The 27514-nt window shown below is 38.0% G+C and overlaps 1 protein-coding gene across 1 annotated transcript in view; it reads right to left on the bottom strand.

The window, feature by feature from the left end:
* The window catches only part of unc5a (unc-5 netrin receptor A), a 279601-nt gene that overhangs the window by 51989 nt on the left and 200098 nt on the right, over positions 1-27514 (bottom strand). The window contains exon 6 of the mRNA XM_073820581.1: positions 12842-13006. Coding sequence (XP_073676682.1) covers positions 12842-13006 — 165 coding nt within the window. The remainder of the gene's footprint in view (positions 1-12841; positions 13007-27514) is intronic.

Genomic DNA, 27514 nt, shown 5'->3' with positions numbered 1-27514 from the left:
GCGTTAATTTAGATTAATTAATTACACAAAAATAACGCATTAAATTTTTTTAACGCATTTTAATCGCACTAAGTTTTGCACCGCGGAACGTTTCTCACTGGATGAGATTAGGCGGACCGATTATACTGGAGCACAAACTAGCGTTCAGACAAGCCAAAGACGTCCTAAATAGTATTGTATGTCCCAAATCGTAGTATGTTTAAAAAGTATTCCAAAGATTCCCGGATGGTCTACTTCTTAATGATCAATGCACACTTTTAACTGCTAATATTGCCCGCAACACACTGCACCGTGAACGAGGATTCGATTAGAACTACAAACACGCATAAAAAGTGTTAAAAAACTACAAACATGGAGGATATACGCGACCAACGGACAGGTAGAGAAAGGGGTTTGAGTGATAAATAATCAGTGTGTAACCTGATAAAAACTGTTTTTTAAATGTTATCCATATATATGTTATGGCAATATTGTACTGGTCTGGTGGACTTGGTTGAACAAAAATAAGCAATATTTTGTTGCTTAAGCTTATGTATTCAGTCATTATTCAATGGTATACTAAAAATCCATGTAAAAATCTTAATTCTCACTGTTCTCAGGTCAAATATTTACATGCGATTAAAATGCGATTAATTTCGATTAATTAATTACAAAGCCTCTAATTAATTAGATTAAATTTTTTAATCGAGTCCCGGCCCTAATATATATATAAATTATGTTTTTACGGCTATATACATATGGTTCAAAAATTTTATAATGAATAAATAAATAAATAAAATAGTCCAGAAACATCACAGCAGACTTTGGTGCATATTATATTTATGGAGACCTATGATATTATTAAAAACTCAGCAGCAACAGATACATCCAAAACAAATATTTTCATTCTCACACACCCCTGGTAAAAAAGCTAAATTTCTTGTTTTGTTGCTTGTATGCAGTATGATTCACTTTGATACAGTACTGCAAACTTATAGAAATACTTTAATATCTTAGGCATGCAGAGGAAAGGTGAACTGGTAAAAAGCTAAATTTTCTTGTTTTGCTGCATTATGGACATTTTTGCCATTTTTTGCAGATCCAATTCAAAACAGTACATGAATATTATTACACACAAAAAAAAAAAAAAAAAAAAAAAAAAAAAAAAAAAAATAGAAATCAAACACTGTTTACAAAGCTAATCATTTTCAATGGGAATGTCTCTTTTATGACCAACTTAAAGAAACAGTTCACCCCCCAAAAAAATTCTTCTTTCTAAGGTTAAACACAAAAGAAGATATTTTGAAGAAGGTCCCCATTTCCCAGGGAAAAGGAATATTGATGGAGACCATCAACTGTTTGTTTACCAGCATTCTTCAAAATGCATTCTATGTTCAACATAAGAAACTCATAAACGACATGAGGGTGAGTAAATGATGACAAAATTATAATTTCTACACTATAAAAAGTTTTCACCAGTTTCAACTTAAAAAATTAAGTTTAGCAGCTGCCTTAAGATTGTAAGTTAAATCAACTTAAGTCATTTAAACTCACAAGTTATATCAACTCATTTTCATTGTAATAAGTGAAAATGACTTGTAGTTTTAAGCTGATTTAACTTAACTTAAGGCAGCTGCTGAACTTAGGTTTTTAAGTTGAATCTGATGAAAACTTTTTACAGGTGAACTCTTTAAGAGACACTTGATTTAGAAACAGTGATTTTATTAATGGCACGTGGATGATGAGGAACATCAACAGAGTATCAACCTGTCCTCCTCGACCACATCCACGCCACAGAGTGAACAGTCATTTGGATGTTCTTTAAATCACAACAGTTGCTTTGATTTTTGTGCTTTTTAACTTGCATTTAACCCACAGCAAGTGCTCAAGGGCTAATCTCCACCTAGGACACTAAATGCTACTTTTATTTCAACAAGAGTTTCCTCTTACTACTAATTAAACCCTTCGAGGAAGGGTAAAAAAAAGCATTTTCTGTGTGGTGGAGTAGCCAAAGCAGGCAGGATTTTCTGCTCATTACAGTATAAAACAGGTCTATTGTCTGGCGAGAGACATCTGCTGAGAACAGATTGGGACGAGAATTTTTTTGCGGCCTGCATTCCAATTTTAAAGGGATTTTTGCCTATTCAGTGTGCCTGTAAGTGTGGGCTTTAAAGAGTTTGAGCTAGGATGACTGCGTTTAAATGACGTGGGAGGGCTCAGATTAAAATCTGAAATAAAAGTAAAAAAACGAGGACGTAACCGTCTCACCTTTGACCCCAGTGCAAAAAAATGCCCTGGAGGGAGAGTACTATACAGTATGTTAACAGTGCAGAACAGCCCGAAATAAAACGCCAATCCCGACACTTTGATCCGAGAGGATGCGAATACAACACTTTGATGCCCATCTGCTTGGCCGGACCCCCAACTGAGTAAATTTCCCCATGGCTGCCATCGTACCAGCTTCTGTGCTTTTAATTTAAGCAATATGGGCCAATTAATAACCTCCTGACTGCAGTGCAACCTCCCAGAACAGAGAAATGTAAACATCTAATGATAATAACTAGGCCTTGGGCTCTGCTTGCAGGTTGTAACATTCAGTATTTTCCTTCTTTTGTCGTTGTCGTTTGCAACATTGGCATTTTTAGCACGTAAAATCTCAACGCTGCAGATATTCTGGGGTGGTTTGAGATGATGCTATGATTGGACATGCCTCCATGTGGCCCTTAGTAGAAAAGCTAAGGATTCTAGAACTGTATCGACTCTCAGCACAGGGAATACAAACTCTTCACTCTTGACCTCTACTTCTGCACATACTAATGGGAGTGTTTGCTCACACTCTGCTTCTCTTTATCTCCGTCTCTTTCTGTTGACTATCCGTATCAGTCGTGTCCATAGCAAGCCAACACCAGCCGTCCTCCCACTCACCTGAAGTCTTTTTATGTTAAGACACGGGAGGAAACGGCCTCTACGTGAAGGTTGTAGAACCTAGCGAAGATATTAGGTGTCGCCCAGCCCGCAGCTCTACAGATATCTGCTAGTGAGGCGCCATGAGCCAACGCATAGGATGAGGCAACACTCCATGTGGAGTGGGCACGAACACCTAAGGGGCATGGCTGTCCCTGGTATAAATAAGACAGGCAGATGGCATCTACCACCCAATTAGCCAGCCTCTGTTTGGAGACAGCATTCCCTTTCTGCTGACCTCCAAAGCAGACAAAGAGCTGCTCAGTGCATCTGAAGTGCTAAGTACGGTCAACATATATTCGTAGAGCTCGTACTGGACACAGCAGTGCAGAAGCTGGGTCTGCCTCCTCCAGGGAAGAGCTTGCAGGTTCACCACCTGATCGCGGAAAGGCGTGGTGGGAACCTTGGGCAAATACCCGAGCCGGGGTCTCAGGATAACGTGAGAATCGCCGGGCCCGAACTCTTGGCACGTTTCGCTGACAGAGAAGGCTTGTAGGTCCCCTACCCTCTTGATGGAAGCCAGCGCAGTCAGGAGCGCTGTCTTAAGTGACAAAAATTTTAGCTCAACTGACGCCAGTGGCTCGAATGGGGTGTCCCGCAGGCCCTGGAGGGCGACGGAGAGATCCCAAGAGGGCACGAGGTGCGATCTGGGAGGATTGATCCTCCTCGCACCTCTTAGGAACCTCACGATGAGTTGGTGCTTACCAAGGGATATTCCATCTACTGCATCATGATACGCTGCAATGGCAGCAACATACACTTTGAGAGTCGAAGGGGACAGCCTGTGCTCCAACTTCTCCTGCAGAAAGGAAAGCACTACTGCAATTGTGCATCTCTGTGGGTCCTCTCCCCGAGAGGAGCACCAGTCAACAAATAGACCCCACCTCAGTGCGTAAGCCTGCCTAGTAGAGAGAGCTTGGGACTGAGTGATAGTTTCTATCACGGCCTGAGGAAGGCCGGAGAGGTCTGACGCATCTCGTCCAGGGGCCAGAGATGCGAGCGCCATGGAACGAGGCGTAGGTGCCAAATTGTGCCCATCCCCTGAGACAGAAGGTCTTTCGTAAAGGGGATCTTCGAGGGAGGGGCTGTCGCGAGGGGAATGGGTTCTGGGAACCAAGTCCGGGTGGGCCACCGTGGTGCAACCAACAAGACTTGCTCCTCGTCCTCCCTGCTCTTGTACAGGGTCTGTGCAAGGAGGCTCACTGGGGAAGAGGCGTACTTGAGCCCCGGAGGCCAGCTGTGTGCCAGTGCAACTTTGTTGAGAAAAAACAACTGGCAATGGGAGGACTCGGGAAGGCGAGCGAATGTGGCTCGGCCTTGCCGAAATGACTCCAAGTCAGCTGGACTGTCACGGGGTGGAGTCGCCATTCTCCAGGGTGGGTGGACTGCCGTGGGAGCCAATCGGCTGCACGGTTGAGTTTCCCTGGTGTTATGTGAATGGCACGTAGCGATGTTTGACTCCGTAGGAGCAGATGGCGGGCGAGTTGTGACCTGCGGTATGCGGTTGCAGTGCGAACAAGGATGTGCTTCTGGCGAAACGTCGGTCGGAAGCGACGAGGGGTCAGAAGCTCAGGGAACAACTCGAGGCAGTTGACATGCCACTGCAGTCGGGGTCCTGTCCAGGAGCCCAATGCTGCTTGCCCATTGCACATGGCATCTCAAGCCTTGGTGAGCCACGGGCTGACTAGACGGCAACACTGAGGGAAAACGCCAGTCCGTAGTGAGCCGGGATGCCATGCCCATCTTGGGACTCGATCGTGCTGAAGCGGTCTCATATGAAACGAGCTCAGCGGCAAGATGCGGCTGGAGCTGTCATATGCCCCAGGAGCCTCTATATTTTGAGAGGGACTGCTGTGTTGTGTCTGAATAATCCCAGGCACTACAGCACTGACTGCGCGCTCTTGGTAGTAAGGCGGGCTGTCCTGTTGACCAATTCCAGCTCCAGACCAAGAAAAGAGATCCTCTGCACTGGGGAGAGTTTGCTCTTCCCTCGGTTGACCTGAAGGACCAGATGGCAGGGGTGCCAAAGTACCAGGTCCCTCTATCCGCACAACGGAACTCGCGAGTGAGCTATAAGGGGCCAGTCGTCGAGACGGTTGAAAATGCGAATACCTGTCTACCGAAGAGGGGACAGGGGAACTCTCGTGATCCTGATGAGGATACGAGGAGAGAGGGACAAGCCAAATGGAAGCACCTCGTACTGAGACGCTCGACCCCCGGGGACAAACTGCAGAAGGGGTCTGTGCCGGGGGAAAATCGAGGCGTGAAAGTAGGTGCCCTTCAGGTTGATGGCTGCAACCCAACCCTGGAGACGGAAGCATATTCATATGCACTTCGTCGCGAGCATCTTGGATGGCAGCCTGGGAAGGGACCGAATCAGAGCTCAAATATCCAGGATGGGTGTTAACCCACCACTCTGGGACTGAGTTCTCATTCACGTTCTCTACTCGCGCCTACTACCGCTCTCCTTTCTCTCTCGCGAACCGTTTCGCTTTTATTCCACAACCACGATTTGCAACAAGTTAGCATTCCGTTAGCCGATTAGCTTGCGAATCGCGATTCCTATATCCTATAGAAAAGCATTAAAAACTGCTAGATCAGATTATTTTTCATCTTTCTTAGAAGAAAACAAACATAACCCTAGGTATTTATTCAATACAGTGGTTAAATTAACGAAGAATAAAGCACCAACAGGCGCTGAATTTTCCCAACAGCACAGCAGTAATGACTTCATGAACTATTTTACTACCAAGATAGATACTATTAGAGATAAAATTGTAACTATGTAGCCATCCGCTACAGTATCACATCACATATGCTATAAATCTCCTGAGGAACAATTCCATGCATTTTCAACTATAGGAGAGGAAGAGTTGTACAAACTTATTAAATCATCTAAACCGACAACATGTATGTTAGACCCTATTCCATCTAAGCTACTAAAAGAGGTACTTCCAGAAGTCAGATCCTCTTCTGAATATTATTAATTCGTCACTATCGTTAGGATATGTCCACAAAACTTTCAAACTGGCTGTTATTAAGCCTCTAATTAAAAAACCTCAACTTGATCCCAATGAATTAAACAATTACAGACCAATTTCAAATCTCCCTTTTCTGTCAAAGATACTAGAAAAGGTAGTGTCCTCACAATTGTGTTCTTTCTTAGAGAAAAATGGTATCTGTGAGGATTTCCAGTCAGGTTTTAGACCATATCATAGTACTGAGACTGCTCTTATTAGAGTTACAAATGATCTTCTCCTGTCATCCGATTGTGGATGCATCTCACTATTAGTACTACTGGATCTTAGTGCTGCGTTTGATACTATTGACCACAATATTCTTTTAAATAGACTTGAAAATTATGTTAGCATTAGTGGTAGTGCACTGGCTTGGTTCGAATCGTACTTATCTGACCGGCATCAATACGTAGCAGTGAATGACGAGTGCAGTATGGAGTACCTCAAGGCTCAGTACTAGGGCCATTGCTTTTTACACTTTATATGTTACCCTTGGGAGATATCATCAGGAAACATGGTGTTAGCTTTCACTGTTATGCTGATGATACGCAGCTCTATATTTCTTCACTTCTTCATTTCTAGCATTTGCAAAACCGTATTTTTTCATCTAAAAATACATCGAAATTACGACCTATGCTCACGATGTCAAATGCAGAAGCGTTAATCCATGCATTCATGACCTCAAGGATAGATTATTGTAATGCTTTATTGGGTGGTTGTTCTGCACGCTTAATAAACAAACTCCAGCTGGTCCAAAATGCAGCAGCTAGAGTTCTTACTAGAACCAGAAAGTATGACCATATGTGACCCTGGACCACAAAACCAGTCTTAAATCGCTGGGGTATATTTGTAGCAATAGCCAAAAATACATTGCATGGGTCAAAATTTCAGATTTTTCTTTTATGCCAAAAATCATTAGGAAATTAAGTAAAGATCATGTTCCATTAAGATTTTTTTGTAAAATTCCTACTGTAAACCTATCAAAATGTAATTTTTGATTAGTAATATGCATTGTTAAGAACCTAATTTGGACAACTTTAAAGGTGATTTTCTCAGTATTTAGATTTTTTTGCACCCTCAGATTCCTGATTTTAAAATAGATGTATATCGGCCAAATATTGTCCTATCCTAATAAACCATACATTAATAGAAAGCTTATTGATTGAGCTTTCATATGATGTATACATCTCAGTTTTGTAAAATGTAACCTTATGACTGGTTTTGTGGTCCAGGGTCACCTATTAGCCCGGTTCTGTCAACACTGCACTGGCTCCCTATTAAACATCGTATAGATTTTAAAATCTTGCTAATTACTTATAAAGCCCTGAATGGTTTAGCTCCTCAGTACTTGAGTGAGCTCTTATCATTTTATAGTCCCTCACGTCCGCTGCGTTCTCAAAATTCCGGCAATTTGATAGTACCTAGAATATCAAAATCAACTGCGGGCGGCAGATCTTTTTCACATTTAGCGCCCAAACTCTGGAACAATCTACCTAACACTGTTGAGGAGGCAGACACACGTCAACGTCAGTTTAAATCTAGATTAAAGACCCATCTCTTTAACCTGGCCTACACTTAATACATTTCATAATCCAAATCCGTTAAAGGATTGTTAGGCTGCATTATTTAGGTCAACCGGAACCAGGGACACTTCCTATAACACCTGATGTACTCGTTGCATCAGAAGAAGAATGGCATCTACACTAATATTAGTATCTTTCCTTCTTATTCCGAGGTCACCGCAGCCACCTGTATCCAGATCAGATGGTCACTGCAGTCTCCCGGATCTAGTCCGCGCCCATCAGCACCCAGAGATATCCTCTATAGCCCTGAATGTCAGCAGAGACCACATCAACTAGATGAGCCCCAGAGACAGATCATCAGTGAAGACCTCATCACCTAGACGGCCATCGACGCAAGACAGCGAAAACAAGATGAGTCCTCTCCAATCTGATTTTGTGGCAACTTGGAACTCTTGCATCTACATTAATATTAGTCTGTTTGTTTCTTATTCCCAGGTCACCATAGCCACCAGATCCAGTCCATATCCAGATCAGATGGTCACTGCAGTCCCCCGGATCCAGTCCAAACCAAGAGCAGATGGTGGATCAACACCTACAGCCGAATGTCAGCGGATACCGTGTCAACTAGTTGAGCCCCAGAGACAGATCATCAAGAAAGAACTACTACCCTAAACGGCCACCGACACAAGGCCATGGGAACCAGATGAGTCCTCCCCAATTTGACTTTGTTGCAATATGGAACTCTTGCATTATTATTGACATTTTACTTTATTATTTTAATACTGTAAGGTTGCTTTGACACAACTTGTATTGTAAAAAGCGCTGTATAAATAATCTTGACTTGACTTGACTTGACTCTTTCTGGGCACGTTGAAGTAAGGACTGTAGGACCCTAACTTCATCTCGGCTGGAGGGCAGGCTGCATTGCGTCCTTTGCCAGTAGGACTGCGACCTCTGTACGCAGGACAGCGGCATGCATGTCCGAATGGACAGCAATGTAGAGAACACCTCTGTACCTGGGCAGACGCCTGGTGAGCTGAATCGCAAAGCCGAGCCGTACCGTCCGTATCAACCACTGCAAGGGTATCAAGGGAACGTTGACCTACGTGACCGTGGTGGGGCAGCCTGGGGGAAGGCAGGGAAGGAGACTGAACCCAGAAGGATGAACGTCCTGGAGAAAAGTCTGACTGCGCTAAGCAGTGCTTACCTTCTTCCCTGGTTCCCGCGCTGATGATAAGAGGCTCCGAGTCCGGTTCCGAGGAGTGTAAGTGCTGCTCAGGAAGGGAACTCGATGCCGCGGGGGCCCCCCAGAAACCAATCATCCAGCCTGGAAGGACCGGCCAAAGGTGCGTGAGGCACCTCCAAACCGATCTCCCTGGCGGCTTGGAGGAGCATTGCCGAGAGTTCAGCGTCGACCTAGACGGGGCAGCGACCATGGAGGGGCGCTGAGCCGCCGAGACGTCCGCCTCACCCTCAGACTCTCCCTCTGATGCTGCAACAGACGTCTCTTCCTCCTTTGGAGCACCAAAGGAGACGCTCAGCCTGGTGTGCAGGGAAGCGTACTGCTCTGGCATTCCGATGAGATCATGCTGAGGTGCAGAAGGCCACGTACACGTTCTGTACGGTGACTTTTATGTCGCCCTCGTGTCTCTCCACGGCGGCCGAGAAACATTGAGGGCTTAAAAACCTGCCGCGGGATGACGAGGGGAGCCGCCTCGCGAACGAGCGGCGGGACTTCAGCATGACCATGGTCATGTGTTCGCAATGAACGCACGAACCATCCGTGAACGCCGCCCCAGCATGTTCATTTTCGCCCAGACATGTGAGGCAGCGTTCATGTCCGTCCAGAGAGGTGAGGTAACTGCCACATCCAGAAACGCACGGCCGGAAAGCCATTCTGAAAAGAATGTCTTACACAGCCGTGAGAAATTGCTCTTTTAGTCCCGGTCTGCCCAGGGAGGAAACCGCGGCACCAACGTGCACTCAATGGGGCTTGCTCGCTGGAGAGCAGGAGGCTTTAGAGGCCGTGAAAACGGCCGCCCGCAGGATCCCGCTGGCGGCTGCCGAGAAAAACACTCTTTTAGATATTTGCTCTTTTCGATTGGCAGCGCATCAGCTGGGAAAGAGCAGCAGGAACGTGTTCTTCTTTGTTTGTAGAGGCTCGAGCATAGAGGCTCCGAAGCGAAAATCTGAATGACTGGCTGCATGCCGCCCTCTTATATACCCGTATGTACGGGGAGTGACTTGGCATGCAAATGCCACTCACCAATTCTCAATGGCCTTTTGAATAAGGCTCAGAGATGATTGGTCTCTCAAGCGAGTTCCCATATGTAACATCGTAGTGAAACGACTGAAGGGGAATGGTAATTTTTAACTTAAATCTCAAACTTTTTTCTCCCAATTGTGAGCTTACATCTAGTGTTAGTTTCGTCAGACGAGACGAGACGAAATATGTTCGTCAACGACCTTTTTTTTCATGACTAAGACGAGACGATGACAAGACTGCACCACTGTCCAAAAACGCTGACTAAGACTAAATTAACATGCATTATTGTTGACGAAAAAAGACGAGACGAAAATGTTTTGCATAAAATAAAAACGAAGATAAAATCTCTCTTCATTTTCGTCTACAATCGTCTCTGCTTTTTCATCAGCTGTTACGGCTTTAAAATATTCAAACTGCGCTTTGGCGCGCTGGCTGGCGCTGAGCCAGAGACGGACGAGCTCTGCTCTTGTCATATAATCACAACTATCAACTATGCAGTGTTTTTAACCACATAACGCTTATTTTAGGTTTCAGACATTTAAATACACATAAGTACTAGTAAAAGGAGACATTTAGAGTTTGTAAAATACACACATAGGTCTATGGAAGCAGCAAATAACAATCTATTCAAATATAATTTGCCGATGTGTTTTATTCATATCACATACACATAGGCTTAGTAACTAAAAAGTCCACTCTATTCCTCTTCTAGTTCACCAGCCACTTACTTGCATGTATTTCGGGAGAAACGGATGAATGTATATGTGCTGTAAATACGGCTGACAGGACTCTGAACAGCAGCGCGAACAAACATGGCGGCGCCCATCTCACGTTACAGATTACGACCCAGATCATTTATATAGGGTTTTAAAGTACGAAACATACTAATTCACACATATTTGTGAATCGGAATATTAGATAGTTCATGGCATGGTAAGCAAGTGTGTGAGTATTTTGGATAAAAAAGGAAAAACGAAATAAAAGCGATCTATCTGTCATACAGTGTTATTGTGTCTGTGTTGTGACACGTGACAAGCTTGATGCGTCGCCATGGAAACAATAAGGACGAACGTTCTAAAATAACGGTCGCTTAAAAAAAACTCACTCTCAGGGGTCCGCTAGAATATTTTAAACTCACCACTGAAAGGGTTAATCATTTGTGAATGTGTCTCCTAAATCAGCAATTGAAAACCAGACACGTTTAACATTTGCATTCAACAAAAATCATTCAACAAGTGTATTTTGTCAGGTAATTATGACATTTAACCAATGTTTGAGATATGTGAAACACTTTTTTTGCTGAAATGTGTATCAGTAATAATCTCAGTAATAATGTGTTATTTTAAAAAAAGACTACAATTTTTTGACTAAACCTAGACTAAAATATATTGAGTTCTTTTTGACTAAAACTAGACTAAAATGACGAGACTTTTAGTCGACTAAAACTTGACTAACAAAAAAAGATATGTAAATGACTAAATATGACTAAAACTAACAAGGACATTTGGCACAAGACTAAGACTAAGACTAAATTAAAAATAGGTGACGAAATTAACACTACTTACATCTTGCAATTCTAACTTTTTTTTTTCAGAATTGTGTAATACAAACTTGCAATTGTGAATTCTAAAGTCATAAATGCAAGACAAAGCCACAATTCTGGGAAATAAAATCAAATGTGACTCTTTTTTTTCCCAGAATTCCAACTTTATAACACGCAATTACGAGTTAAATCAGAACTGTGAGACATAAACTTGCAATTCTGAGAACAAATCAGTCTTTTTTTCCCCTCAAGAGTTCTACTTTATAACTTGCAATTGCGAGTTTATATCTTTCAATTCTGAGAAAAAAGTCCTCCTTTTTAATTGTTACATTAAATGTTATTAATCATAAAGCATGTTTAATTAAAAACATAAAATTTATACAATTTCACATTAATTTATTAAAAGTTTAACAAAAATTATATGTTTAGGGCCCTATGAAAAGTAAACATTTTTCTCACCATGTGTTTTATTGTTATCAAATTCTGTGCTTTAGCATGGTCAAATGGTCATGAAGTAACTCTCAGAGCAGTTCTGAAAATGTTGTTCATGTATTTGTGTCCTCATTTAGTGAGACAGCAAACGCTGAAATCACCACAAGTGATGTCTGCGCCATGTATTAAAATAGAGTTATTCAGTAAATTCCGTTTTTATGACTGGATTCCACGATTCCATCCACATTTTTCGCATCGCTGAAATCACAGGGCCCTATTCATGTAAATGCAGCCTTTGTGAGCAAAAGATAAAAACATAAAAAACTTTTGGTGATGCATTATAAATATGGTACACAAACAAATAAACTCATTCTAATTTCAGCAATCACTTTCTGGCCAGCCACATATTCCAATCAGGATTTTTCTAGTTGCAACACTTTTAGCACATAAAAAAACTGTAAAGCTGTGAAAGCACATTAAACCATTTGCTCATAAAGCTCTTCACCCCCAGTAAGTCACACAGAAGCATCCTCAAATCACACAAAGCTGTCATTTCTCCACAGTCTGCCCTCTGGCATTTGTTTGAACCAATCGTTTTCTCTCAGAAACAGTTGATAACGGCCACCAGAAGCTCTGATATCAAAAACAATCATCGGAAGAACAGCAATAACGGCGCTGCTCCCGAGGATGCCCATTTCAGTGCTGCTGTGGTACTATGGCAACAGTGGTTGTAGGACTGAGAGGTTTAAAATCATTAAAAAACCCGAAGAACAACAGGAACGGAAAGGTTGTGTGAGGAAAAAGAAGCTGGAAAACAAACACAGCGAACCTAACCCAAGGGACATCAAGACCTTGGACAACTCAAGATTCTCTGATCTGGAAAAGTGACCTTCCTGCAAAAAACACAACCTGACGATACACAAACCCTGCCTGAAATACTAAACAAAGTGTGTTAATGGAGACCTCCAAGGTGCCCTTCCCAGATTTTTCCCTATTATTGTCTACTAGTTAATGGGACTCTCACTGATGCATCCCAGACTTCACATTTAGTGATCAATAAAGGAAGCCTATGTTTTAATCGACTGATTAATCAAGGAACAGAGATGGTGGGACTCACTCTGTGGGCACTGCTCACTGGTACAGTTGAGGGACTGAAGATCCAGACCCTGGCATTCCTTCCCACCGGTGCTGGGTGAAGGTTGGGTACATTCCCTGCTCCTCCACATGGTGCAGTCGGATCCGCATGGCGACCACTTACTCCACTCGCTCCAACCTCCGTCCACTGAACACACACAAATACACATATACACAGATGACGTAGAATTAGCATTCTATCACACTTTAGGGCAGAAACATACTCAAGCACACACACATTAATGCAAACGCTGGAGGACAAAAGTTTTTATTTTAATGTTTGATGAATAAATTGATCAGAAATACAGTAAAAAGTTAAATTGTGAAATATTACAATTACAAATATCTGTTTTCTGTTTTACTATATTTTAAAATGCAATTTGTTTCTGTGATGCAAAATTGAATTTTCAGCATCATTATATCTTCTGTATTTAGTGTCATATGATCCCTCAGAAATCATTCGGACATGGTGATTTGATGCTCAAAACACATTTCATACTATTATTAAGGTTAAAAATAGTTTTTGCTGCTTATTATATAGTAGTCAACATTTGAAGTGGATCAAAACCTTTCATCAAAGTTGTCCTAAAACCAAAACAATACCCGTTCTAACCGTCTTAGGACAACTTTGATGAACTTTTCTGATCCACTTCAAATGTTGACAACTGTATAATATTTTTATGGAAACCATGATATACTACCACTCAAAAGTTTGGATTAAGTATTTTAAAAAACACTGTATTCAGCAAAGGTGCATTAAATTAATCAAAATGACAGTAAGACATTTGTAATGTCAATTAAAAAACAAAACAAAACAAGCTTTCTATTAATCAAAGGATCCTGAAAAAAGTATCATGGTTTTTCACAAAAAAAGATATATTTATAAATATACTACATTCACCAAAAGTGACAGTAAGACATTAATAATATGTCTCTCTCTCTGTCCTCTGTCCTCTCTCTCTCTCTCTCTCTCTCTCTCTCTCTCTCTCTCTCTCTCTCTCTCTCTCTCTCTCTCTCTCTCTCTATATATATATAAATAAATAAAGAATTAAAGAAATAAAACGTTTCTATTAATCAAAATATCCTGAAAAAAGTAGCATGGTTTCCTCAAAAAAAGAAAGAAAAAAGATATATATAAACATATACTAAATCATCAAGAGTAACAGTAAGACATTTATAAGTCAATATCCAAAACCATTAATAAATAAATAAAACCTTTAAATCAAAGAATCCTGAAAAAAGTATCACGATTTCCATAAAAAAAAAAAAAAAAATCAAAAAAAAAAAAAATTATAAATATATTAAATTCACCAAAAGTGACGGTAAGACAAAACAAAAACCAAAAAAAAAAAACAACAACAAAAAAACAACTTTGTTAATTAAAAATCCTGAAAATAGTATTACGGTTTCCACGAGAAAAAAAAACATATATATATATATATATATATATATATATATATATATATATATATATATATACTTAATTCATCAAAAGTGTCAGTAAAACATTTATAAGTCAATATCCAAAACATGTATAAATAAATAAAAAACTTTCTACTAATCAAAGAATCCTGAAAGAAGTATAATGGATTCCAAAAAAAATAATAAAAAATATACATACATATATATATATATATATATATATATATATATATATATATATATATATATATATATATATGTACACACACACACACACACACACACACACACACACACACACACACACACACACACACACACACACACACACACACACACACACACACACACACACACATATATTAAATTCATCAAAAGTGACAGTAAGACATTTATAATATGTCAATATCAAAAAAAAAAAAAAAAACTTTCTATTTATCAAAGGATCCTGAAAAAATATTATGGTTTCCACTATAAATATATATACACAATATAATAATAAAAACCATTGTTAATAATTGAGCACTAAATCAGCATATTATGCTGAAAATTCAGGAATAAATTACAAACATTATTTCAAACATATTCAAATGCAAAATTCATTTTAACTTGCACTATTATTTTACAATACTACTGGTTTACTGTATTTTTGTTTAAATAAATGCCGCCTTGGTTAACATAAGAAATGGTTTTCAAAAACATGTAAACATTTTAATTATTACAAACCTTGGCTGCCACAATTTTGAAAAAAGGATAAAGGTTTCTATTATATATAATAATAATAAGAACCATTATTAATAAGTGAGCACCAAATCAGCATATTATGCTGAAATTTGAGGAACAAATTACATTTTCAAACATATTAAAATACAAAATTTCTTTAATTTGTAGTATTAATTTCACAATACTACTGTTGTACTGTATTTTTGACCAAATAAATGCCACCTTGGTTAACAAAAGAATAGTTTTCAAAAACATGCAAAAATCTTAATTAGTCCAAACCTTTGGCCACCAGTGTATCTCAATTCTTGAGAGGGTGATTCAACTAGTGCCATTTAACTAGCTGTTGTTATTCAGGTAGCCAATTATAAATATTTCGACTTTGGCTAACCTATCTCAGCAACACACGTGCTCTATAACATTTACGCACAAACTCCACACACCTCATGCCAGTCACAGTTTTTGACACTGCGATGTATTAAATAATGCAGCTTACACAACTTGAGTGCTGTCATACTGATGGATGCAATGCCAGTCTCTATGATACACTACAACTACATCCAGACATGCCACCTCTGCAGCGACAGTTTCATATATCCAGCACATCAGCCATTACATTTGAAAACACTACACCTAGCTTTTTAGCCAACCATTAGAGACAGCTACCAAGTATGACATTTTTAACACTTTTGTGGCATTTCATTTTTTTCCCCTGAAGTCCAATTATGTGTTAGTAAAGGTTTTTTACCCATCAAAAACAGTCACATTTCTGTTTCACATGGCCATTTTCCACCCTCTCTTTTTAAAGACTGAAGTCTTAAAAGTACAGTAGCAAACAATCTAGTTTAATTATGGTATTCCTTAAATACCTATGAATTCCTTCAGAATATACTAATTGTGTTCGGATGTTTGGTTTTGTTACATTTCTGTAATGTTATGCTTATCAAAGCTGCATTTATGTGAATAAAAATACAGTAAAAAAAAAAAAAAAAAGAAAATTGCTAAATATTATTACAAATTACTACAAACTGTTTTCTATCCGAATATACACTTCCAGTCAAAAGTTTTTGAACAGTAAGATGTTTAATGTTTTTTTAAAGAAGTCTCTTCTGCTCACCAAGCCTGAAAGTACAGCAAAAACTATTTGAATATATTATAATAATATTTTTTGATTATATTATATATAATATTTTAAAATGTAATTTATTTCTGTGATCAAAGCTACATTTTTTTACCATCATTACTCCAGTCTTCAGTGTCACATGATCCTTCAGAAATCATTTTCATATGCTGATTTGCTGTTCAAGAAATATTTATTATTATTATTAATAATAATAATAATAATAATAATAATATTTAAAACAGTTGAGTACATTTTTTCATGATTCTTTGATGAATAACAAGGATTTATATTGATCAAAAGTGATGGTAAAGGCATTTAAAATGTTACAAAACTTACTTATTCATCAGAGAAACCTGAAAAAATTCAGCTGTTTTCAACATAATAATAATAAATGTTTTTTGAGCAGCACATCAGAATATTAGAACGATTTCTCATGTGACTAGAGTGAAAAAAAGATGCTAAAAATTCAGCTTTGAAACCATTGGAATAAATAACATTTTTAAATGTATTCAAATAGAAAACAATTATTTTAAAATATTTCAAGATTTTACTGTTTTTGCTGTACTTCAGATCAAATAAATGCAGGCTTGGTGAGCGGAAGAGACTTCTTTAAAAAAACATTAAAAATCTTACTGTTCACAAACTTTTGACTGGTAGTGTATTTTAAAATGTAATTTATTTCTGTAATGGCAAAGCTGAGTTTTCAGCAGCCGTTGCTTTAGTGTCACATTATCCTTTAGAAAACATTCTAATTTGCTGATTTGAGACATTTATTAGTATCAATGTTGGGTGAAAAACAATAAAATCATCTGCACTGGCCAAGCTGCTGAAAACTGATATGTTTATATATAAATGGTCTGGGTGGAAAGAAAAAGGAGCTTAAATTATGTCTACGAAAACCAGATCACAATTTAAAAGTGAAAAGCCATAGGAAGATAAAAGGCAGGTGGAAAATTCTGTATGTGTAAGTGTGTTTGTGCCCAGTCTAACGACACTCAAATGTCCAATTTCCTCCCAAGCCAAGGAAGAAGTATTTTATTTCCATTTCTCATTCTCACAGGGCAGCGTTATTTGTCTGCTGGACCGGAGGCCATTTTGGAAGTCTTATTCGGGCTGACGTTGTGCCAGGTTGGGGAAGGTTACTACAGGGCTAATGTGAGCAGCTCTGGTAATGAGCTCTCAAGGGGCGCCGAGCTGCGCCCTCAAAGGACCAAGAGCAGGGGTGAATTATGGTACTTGGATACAGAGTTACTGATGACTCCATTCGACAGACCAAGGATCAGACACGCCGGGCTGTTCATTAACCCCTGGCTTTATAGCATATTCACTGTGCGGTTCTGCTCCGCTAACCCGACCCTGACAGTACAGTGAGGTCACCGCTTGGCCAAACAACCAGCTAATAAAGTACTTGTGTGCTTAGCGATAAGAAAGATAAAGAGAGTGCCGTCACAAACGGCTGTGAATAAAGACACGTTTAGTCATAGCCTGTCAGACGAGAGCGGGTTTTTCACATTTAAATATACAGAGAGATTATTAAGCAACACAGAATGATATCGTTCTAACAAAGAATGTGTGGAGTGCATCTAAAAGAGTTGCTGACACAGCTTTTGATCAAACATTTGGCAGGGAGAGTGGCGAGGCAATAGAATAATTGTCCTTGTATGCCATTGAGTGGACTCATTTGCGAGCAAGGCAGGCTTATATCATCACACTAGCCAGACTGAACCGGGAACTGATGCTTAATGAATACAATACATTACAATAAGCAGCGTGTTCCTGTCTCTGATTCTCCGCATAAATTTGAAAAGGCAGGTGATGAGAGATCAACAGCTAAGAGATGGAGAAAAGATTCTCTTTCTTCTCTTGGAAAAGCATCTAAGAGGGAGTCTCTCGACTCATCTGAGAAGAAAAGAGTTGCAGATAAAACACTAGCAGCAATATAGACATTAAAGTCAACATAAAAGGCATTCTCAACCCATTTGACTCTGATAACGTGACATATTTTTCAAACAAAGATGATTCTCATTTAGTTCAAAAATAGTAGGGCTTTATTTAATCCCTCGGGAATTGACTGGATTATGAAAAGTGGACATTCTGTAGCGGAACGGGCCTGGACAAGCTTGCAGTCAATTGTGAAGGACTACTTGGCCACTTTTCAGCAACCAGGGCCCACTGGAAAAACATGTCTGTGGCGAAATTTCTGCAAAATGATATGATATGTTGCTTCTTGGACGTTTTATTGACACTTTCCAAGAGGCACTAAAACTGTGGTCAGTTTTATCCAAAACAGATCATTGTGAATTTGGCAATGTTTTATTATGCTGGTTGTTGTGTCCAGTGAGGGGTGGTAAAAGGTCATGTTTGAAGATAACATACTACCTACACTAAACCCTACTCTAAACCTAACTAATAATGTTAACTAAAGCAAACATGAAATAAAACACATTTGCTGAAGCAAGTCTTTGAGCACTTTGATTGTGTTTCACAGAAGGGGTTCATTGCAAGTATAATGCTGTACCAGGTGAGCTACTGAGCAAGTTTACATTGTCAGAAAAGCCATACATATCGACCTAATTATATGATAGAAACATCATGTTTTAGGTTTCAAATCATGTGCTATGCTAAAAGTGTTTTGAGGTAATAACCAGTGATGGGAATAATGGCATTATAAATAAATGGTGTTACTAATGGCATTACTTTTTTAAGTAACGAGTAATTAAACAAATTACTATTTCAATGTTACAATTCAGCTCACTGAAGCAGTTTTCACCTGCTTTGAGAGAGTAGGCACTCTCTCAGCCATAGGACCTGCAAAACTGAGGTAAATTCTGGTTTATTCCTCTAAACGAGTCTTCTTCCAGAAATGAAAAGAGATGAACTTGATGAATGTTCACGTTAGTTTACAGTAGAGTTGGGGTACTCGGACTTGTACTCGGACTCGAGTCCGGTCTCGAGTACAATTTTTAGCGGACTCGGACTTGTCACGGACTCGGATGCATTTTGACTCGGACTTGACTCGGACTCGAGCTTTTCGGACTCGGGAATTATTGCCGAGTCCAGCCGAGTCCAGGGACAGTTGATGGAAATTTTACTGACTCGATGCATTATTACGAAAGTGACATTCAGTATTATTGGCATGTGTTTTAAAGTCTTGCCGGTACTTGAAAGCCTGCCTCTCAGTCAGCGCACAATGCTGAATTAAACTCTTTCTCTATTGCTACACACTTACACGAAAGGTAATGTCAAAATGCATCGTCTTGGAGAGCATTCATGTAAATGCTATCGGTTTTGTGTTGAGTTAGAAATACAGATGTGTCAAAATATATGATCTGTGCGTCCGGTCTTAAAGCGACAGCAGTGTAAACCTGCCACAGACTGCGTCATAATCAAACAACAAAATAAAAAGAGAAAATCACTCACTGCTCTTGATTGAAGCAGTTTAGCAATTTTAATAAGAATCATCTATATTTATTATATACGGTGAAGATTGTAGAGAGTTTTATTTTTACATTTATTACTTCATTAAATGTTTGTAGTACACTATTTCTGTGGTATACTTTACTATATAGATCAATCTGAAAAACGTATAAAACTATTTCATTTGTATTTTGATTATTATATTTCTTTATGCTTTTGCTTGTAATTAATTATTAGACTGTTTATTTTCCTTCAGTAAGCTTGAGAATGTTTTACTTACTTACTTGGGTGTGCATTATTTTCTAATAATTCAATGGCCCGTTGTCAATAGACCAATTTGGAGTAGACGTTGCAGTTATGTCAGTAAAAAAATACTATTTAAACCTATAACATTTTACATTTACCTATTTTATCTCAGAATTCAGAATTTTTTTATGTCGTTTATATGTTGTATTTAAGACTTTAGAACTCAATTTAACGCAGCAATAGCAAGTTTGTCAGTTCTGAGGGAAAAAATAAACTCATGACTTTAGCTGAGAGGAAAAGGGAGAATGTATTTTCTTATCAGAATTGTGAGATATAATCTCGAAATTGAGAAAATAAAGTCAGAATTTTATTCTTTTATTCCATGACTTCCATGTCATTAACCCTCACAGCCTCATTTTCATCTAAGAAAAATATGTCACTAGCTGTCCATCTCTTCACCTACCCCTCCCTTTATCACAGATTCATTCTTTTACTCGTAGGTACAGTCCTGTCCTTCCCTTATAATTCCCACATTGTCCTTCCCACATTCTAAAAGCTGTTTCACTCTGAAATATGTCATAATATCAAGTCAGTCATAACTTCTGTTACATGACTTTAAGTTTGCTGAGCAGAGGTTTCCTTTTGTTACATTTAAATTGTCATTGCCTTATTGTAGTTGTACAAATTAAAACAAGGTTAAGATACTGACAAACAGTAGTTTTTAGTTGGACTCGGTCGGACTCGACTCGGACTCGACCCATTTGGACTCGGACTTGAGTCCGACTCGCCCCATTTTGGTCTCGGACTTGACTCGGACTCGACTGGTTAAAGACTCGGACTCGACTCGGACTCGACTTACGTGGACTCGACCCAACACTAGTTTACAGAAGTGATGTGGCCATTTACCTATATCCTCACATCTCACATGGATGTTTAAAACATTTTTAAAGAATTTGAAAAGTGGAGCCGCTCATAGAGTAATACGGATTACTTTATCCGAAAATTTGTTTTTGATGTGACTTACTTCATTTAAAAGTATACATTTTAAGATTTCTATACATATATTTCTCATGTCTGTGGAGGTATTCGCTGAGATTTAGGTTTTATTTACATCTGTAAAGAGAGATGACGGAGAGCGAGACGGCAGACAGCTCATTTTACCATGCTAATACAGAATTGAGTTCTCTTTTGCGTCTTCTTGCGCTTGAATGGACACAAACACACGAAATTATCTCAAAATACCTGTCCCAGCAAGAATTATCTTTAACAGTCAGCTATATTTTAAGTGAAGTAAACATAAACAGAAAGAAATTGGTTGTGTAGTATTATATTGGATCCATGCATTAGGTCTTAAAAGGACCACAGCCTATAAAAACCTGCCGTTGTCTGTTTCCTGAATGTTAATCAAACAACAAAACAAAGCTTAAACAAAGATTAATATATTACTATATATATGCAGTTAACACTAAGGAGTGTTATTTTACACTTAATTATTATATATCTGTGCCTGAAAAATGTTAGACCTTAATTCATTTGTAGCTTTGTTATATTTTAATGATCTATGCTTGTAATTAGTTGATTTGTTCTTATTTTATTACTGATGGTTCATTCCTTTTTTATTAATGTTTGACCTTTATTAGTTATGCTACTAGTTTTTGCTGTAGTATCAACGAAGTGTTCTTTACATGATATATCTGGAAATTGATCCAATCTGTGATTCAAAACCCATAATAGATCTGTTGCATCCTTACACTCTTGCCTTGTTATATAAAGAAAAAATGCAATCACTGAAGTTTTTGATCATGCTGATTTGTCTGATTTGCTATTGTTGCTGTGAACTTTATTACATTGGAATTATATTAAATTATATTTTTGATCTACAACAGCAGCCTAAAATGATGCTTAAACAGCTATTTGGTTATTAGTTAATATTAACCAGCTAGTAGAACTGACCAATAACCGACCATAGGTGAAATCTGCCAAAAAAAAAAAAAAAAAAAAAAAAAAAATCAGATTTCTTTTTCTTTGTAATAACATGCACGGTTAAATCCTGCTAAATAAGGGCACAGACATGTATTAGGAAAGTAAATAGTGTCAATTTTGATTTCATTTTCACTCTAAACAACCAAATAAAAAGTAATGAAGTGAGAGAAGCAGAAATAGACTGTGATGGCCAATTTCCCCTTTAAAAGATGCAACAATCATATCTTAAACCTGCTTAACATGAGTGAAGGATGCACTAATAAGGAACCGAAGCCAGAAAATAATTTTCCATTCCAGACTCCCTGCCATTAAGATAATATCTTTGATTTCCAATCATCCTGATGTAGGGGTGAAGAGGTGTGTATGTGTGTGTGTGTGTGTATGTGTGTGTGTGTGTGTGTGTGTCGTGCCAGTATAGGGTGCCTGTAACACAATAAAGCAGTGGCAGGTCTATTTGGACGTCTTGTCAAGGGCACATCTAAAGGGCATCCAACTGCTCTTTACAAGGGCTGCAGGAAGCCCCATTTCCACTCGCCGTTGCTCGAAATCACAATGGCCAATGCTGGACGCCTCCAGCTGCCTCGTCCTTGAGCGGGAGGAGGAACCGAGGGGGAGAGGCACACAATTACCTTTCAGATCAGCGGGGACGAGACAGAGTCAACACTCACATCTGTAATCTCACCTGGACCTAAACATTCCATGTTCAATAAAACAGAGACAACAAGATTACAGGTGATTCATGGGCTCTGAGCCAAAGTGGGCGGGGCCTGAGCAGACCAGAATGATGTAACAATGCATCGCTGCCTATCTTGTATTCAAGTGCATCATGCAACATTAACACAAAAAGAATGGGTTTTCCAATACAGTGACCTAAAAGGGTTTTGGGATTCAGGAAAGGATGTTATTGAGAAGCATACTTCATGCGAAAAATTGCCTTGCCCAAAGTGCCTGCCAAAGAGGGGCTTAGGGTACTTTCATACCAAAAAGAGGTAAGCACAACATCTACAAATTTAGCAGACTCGCACTTCTGTAAGAGCCTGGCACAATATTCAAGTGTCCTGGACTTGCAACTTTTTATGCAAAAAGTAGGCCCTCCTAGACCCGATCTCATGATGAAAACGTACCTGTGGAATCTTTTTCACAAGTAACTTGCAATATTGTGCATAAAATGTTAATTGCTAAATACAAACTTTGTGTTTATTTGTGTTACACAATATCCTTTTTTTTTGTTCTTTGACATTAAACAGAAGCTTGGACATATATTTTAAACTATATTTTTTATTAAAATAAATAATGCTACATAATATCAACATACAACATTAAATATTAAATACTTTTAAAATATTAAAAATATTTTAAAATTGATTTTTGGCAACATTCTTTTTCTTTCTTTCTTTCTTTCTTTCTTTCTTTCTTTTTTTTTTTTTTTTTAAGTTTTTACAGTCTCTTTAGCTAACCAAGCCTGTATTTATTTGACCCCAAGTACAGAAAAAAACAGTAAAAATTTTAAATATTTTTACCATTTAAAATAACTGTTTTCTATTTGAATATATTTATCTAAATCATTAGATCATTAAATCATTCTAATATACTGATTTGCTGTTATTATCAATTTTTAAAACACATTTTAAAGTTGAATTCTACTCAGCTGTTTTCAACATAATAATAATAAGAGTACTAATAACTTTTTTTGAGCAGCAAATCAGATCATGTGACTGGAGTAATGATGCTAAAAATTCAGCTTTGAAACCATTTGAATAAATCACATTTTAAAATATATTCCAATAGAAAACTATTATTTTAAATAGTAAAAATATTTCAAAATTTTACAGTTGGAATGTACTTTGAATTAAATAAGTGCAGGCTTGGTGAGCAGAAGAGACTTCTTTAAAAAAACATTAAAAAGCTTACTGTTCAAAAACTTTTGACTGGTATCTCAATTGTCATTTTTACAAGATATAATGCTATTTAGTTTAATGTCCAGCTTTGGTTTTAAGTAAAGTAAAAAAGTAGTATAAACCAGTAAAAAGGAAACCATAGAAAAGGGCAAACAGGCAAAAAAAAAAAGCAAAGACTAGCACAGAATAGCATGGTCAAAAAAGGCGATTTTCATTTCCTGGCACTGAGCCTTCTTCCAAACCTAATTCATATTTATATAGGCCAACATTTTATCTGTTAAAAAAACTTGGGGGGTGGCACGATGGAATACTAAGAGATAAAGTTCAGCAGAATCTGCTAGCATCCAGGGAAGAGGAAAACATTCAGTCTGAGTCCTGAAAACATACTGCAGCGTAAGCTGGAAGGCCTGTTTGTTCTCCATCAGTTAAGACACTGCTCCACATTGAACAAATCAGACTAACGATAATGCATCAGTGAAAAAGAAAAATGGAACATTTTGTGATGTTAACTTTTGTTTTGTTCTCCCTTTGTGAGTTTTCAATTTCACATTAAAAGTGCTAAGAATCCAAAATTAATCTGTACTTGCTCTGAAATGTACTCAAAAGAAAAAAAGAGTTGTCTGAGGGACTGCATTCAATATTAGGTGATTCTATCCTTAGAGACCATTAAAGTCACGAGGCTCTCCAGTCATAGGTGAGGACTGTCTTTGTGTGTGTGTGTGTGTGTGTGTGTGTGTGTGTGTGTGCTGGATGAGATGTCTGACGTCTCTGACGTGTCAGGTTTAGATGAAGTAGCCTCTTCACCGCGCTAAAGGTCTAACCAGCCAGTGATTCAACAAGAGCCGGTACAAGAGGCTCATCAGGGTCAATTAGCCCTTTAAAGCCCACTTATTACATTAGACTCTTCACAGCTGAACTCATCCAGTTGATTGGCCAATTGTGTTAAGTTACTGGTTTGTTCCTTTTGAAAAGATTTAAAAGAAGAAAAAAATCCAAGTACTATTGATTCTTGGGACTATGGTAATAATTTTCCATGAGAGAAAGAAGGAGAGAGAGGAAGAAATGGTAAGCCAGCACATCATTCAGATGAGTCTTCAGGTTGAGAACAGAACAGAACAGTACAATCTGGTTTTGGACAAATAAATTGTAATCTAAATGGCAATCACCATTTAACATTTCTGCAACTAAGATATCAAGAGTAAATGTATAAAAAGACGTAAAAATCACAATTAAACATACTGAATAGAGAGTGCGCAACACTAAAACTCCCAATAAGGTCGTGTTCTGCTGCTGATAGAAAGACTTACACTTCAAAGGCTCTCCTTGCATTCACACTGTCCTTGGACTCGCAAGTGCTTACTTTTTTCCTTTTTGATATACTTTAGTTATGATAGTGTTAGGGCTGGGTGATACGGCAAATTGTACATTTTTTCATATCAGTCGATATTGATAATTATCAGGATAAATTTCAAATCTTTATTTCTTTCAAGTTTAAAGGTCCACTGAAGTTCTTTGAAACATGCTGTGTTATTCTATGTGTTGACATAACTTCAACTGAAACCCGGAAGAGAGGGCGCAACATATAAAGCAGTCCCGCCCCCTTTTTTAGACAGCCAATAGTGTTTATTTATATTACTACTGTAATATATAATTCTGTGAACAAGTGACTGATCTCAGCCACAGCTTCTGCGTCTATTTATAGTGTATGGGGTGGGACTCTTCGGATTCTAGAGAGCATTGATTGGACAGAAAGAGATGAGAATCTGAAGTGCAGGTTGATGTCATCAAAATCGTTAATCCGTATTGGCGGAAGTTCAAGACTGTAAGTTGTAAGTTTTAAATCCTTAAATCTTGTAAATGCGAATTTTGTCATTGTTTTGAAGAACATTAGCTAAAAGGTAACCTTAAGGCAAACATATTCATACTAAAAAACTAAAAAAAGTCAATTTTGATTTCATGGGGACTTTAAAGGCAGATTTTTGCTTCTAAGTGAAAGTTGAAGACCCCAGACAGTTAATATTACTCTTTATGGTCAGAACATGATTTTTTTACACCTTTTTTTTGTTCAAATATCTTAATAGAAAACTTAATTTCTTAGTTTCTGCATGTTCTAATGAGTGATATTGTTTTAAATCATGAAACAGGTTTGTGCTGCCTGACTTTGATGATGTGTATCTTCAGCACAGTTTACAGTGCAGGCTGCAATATTATTAATAATACATTTTCTGTCTCTTAGAAATGCACATTTGATAGTAGTTTGAGTTGAGTTACCAGTAGTAGTAGCTTGAGTTAGGATGCAGATGTAAATTTTTATTCATTATTAAAAACAGTAACATCTTTCACAATTGTAACAACTACATTTTTATATGGTGAAATTTAACTGACTCTTTGGTTTTATAAAAATGAACCGTTGGTCTTTCATAGTAGTGTATACAGTTGAAACCAGAAGTTTACATACACCTTGCAAAATCTGCAAAATGTTAATTAATTTACCAAAATAAGAGGTGTCATACAAAATGCATGTTATTTTTTATTTATTTTTATATTTCACATAAAAGATGTTTAGATACAGTCTGCAAGAGAAAAAAAATGGCTGAATTTATAAAAAGTAACTTCATTCAAAAGTTTACATACGCTTCTTAAATATGTGCTCTTACCTGAATGATCCACAGCGGTGTTATTTTGTTTTGATATATTTGTTCACAATATCACAAAAAAAGCTTCAGGTCCCACAAATTACTAGACTTTCCAGAATTCTTGTATTTGAACCCTTTCTAACAATAACTATGATTTGAGATCCATCTTTTCACGCTGATTTGCAACTATTACAGAAGGTTCAAACACTCACTGATTCAGCAGGAAACACAATGTACTAAGTGCTGGGGGGTGAAAACTTTTGAACAGAATGAAGATGTGTAATTTTTTCTTATTTTGCCTAAATGTAATTTTTTTCCCATTTAGTACTGCCCTTCAGAAGATACTGACATGTTTCCCAGAAGACAAAATAAGTTAAATTCACCTTGATCTTTGAATTCAAAAGTTTTCACCCCCTTAATTCATCGTGTTTTCTTCTGGAGCATCAGTGAGCATTTGAACCGTCTGTAATAGTTGCATATGAGTCTCTCAGTTGTCCTCAGTGTGAAAAGATGGATCTCAAAATCATACAGTCATTGTTGGAAAGGGTTCAAATACACAAAAATGCTAAAAAACCAAAACATTTTTGGGAACTGAAGGATTTTTCTGAAGAACAGCAGGCAGTTTAACAGTTCAGGACAAACAAGGGACTCATGGACCACTATCACTAAAAAAACATTTAAAAATGACTGCTGTGGATCATTCAGGTAAAAACACAGTATTTAATATCAAGCGTATGTAAACTTTTGAACAGGGTCATTTTTATAAACTAACTATTATTTTCTCTTGTGGACTATACGAAAAACGTCTTTTATGTCAAATATCTTCTTCAGATCAGTACTTTATATCATGTATTTTGCATGATCTCTCTTAATTTGGTAAAATGTTGCAGATTCTGCAAGGTGTATTTAACCCATTTGACCTCAACTGTATAATTACATTCACTGCCTAACGTGGTTTCTGTAATTCATAATAACCACATTGTTTTATTTCAATTGGTTGCGCAGCCTTGCTGCTGAGGATAACATTTTGAGCGCCTCGGAAATATTATTCCAGCGTATTGGTATTACAAAAAGAATTCAGCTTCATCAGCATTCACACGGCATCGCACGCTTGCCGCATTACACAAAGAATCACGTCACGTCCTTTAAAGTCGCCCTGTCCTGAGGATCAGTAGAACAGCGGCGATGGACTGTGTTCACATACAGAGTCG

The sequence above is a fragment of the Garra rufa genome, chromosome 16, assembly GCF_049309525.1.
Source record: "Garra rufa chromosome 16, GarRuf1.0, whole genome shotgun sequence".
Classification (NCBI taxonomy): Eukaryota; Metazoa; Chordata; class Actinopteri; order Cypriniformes; family Cyprinidae; genus Garra; species Garra rufa.
This window is presented reverse-complemented; position numbering and strand designations above follow the sequence as displayed.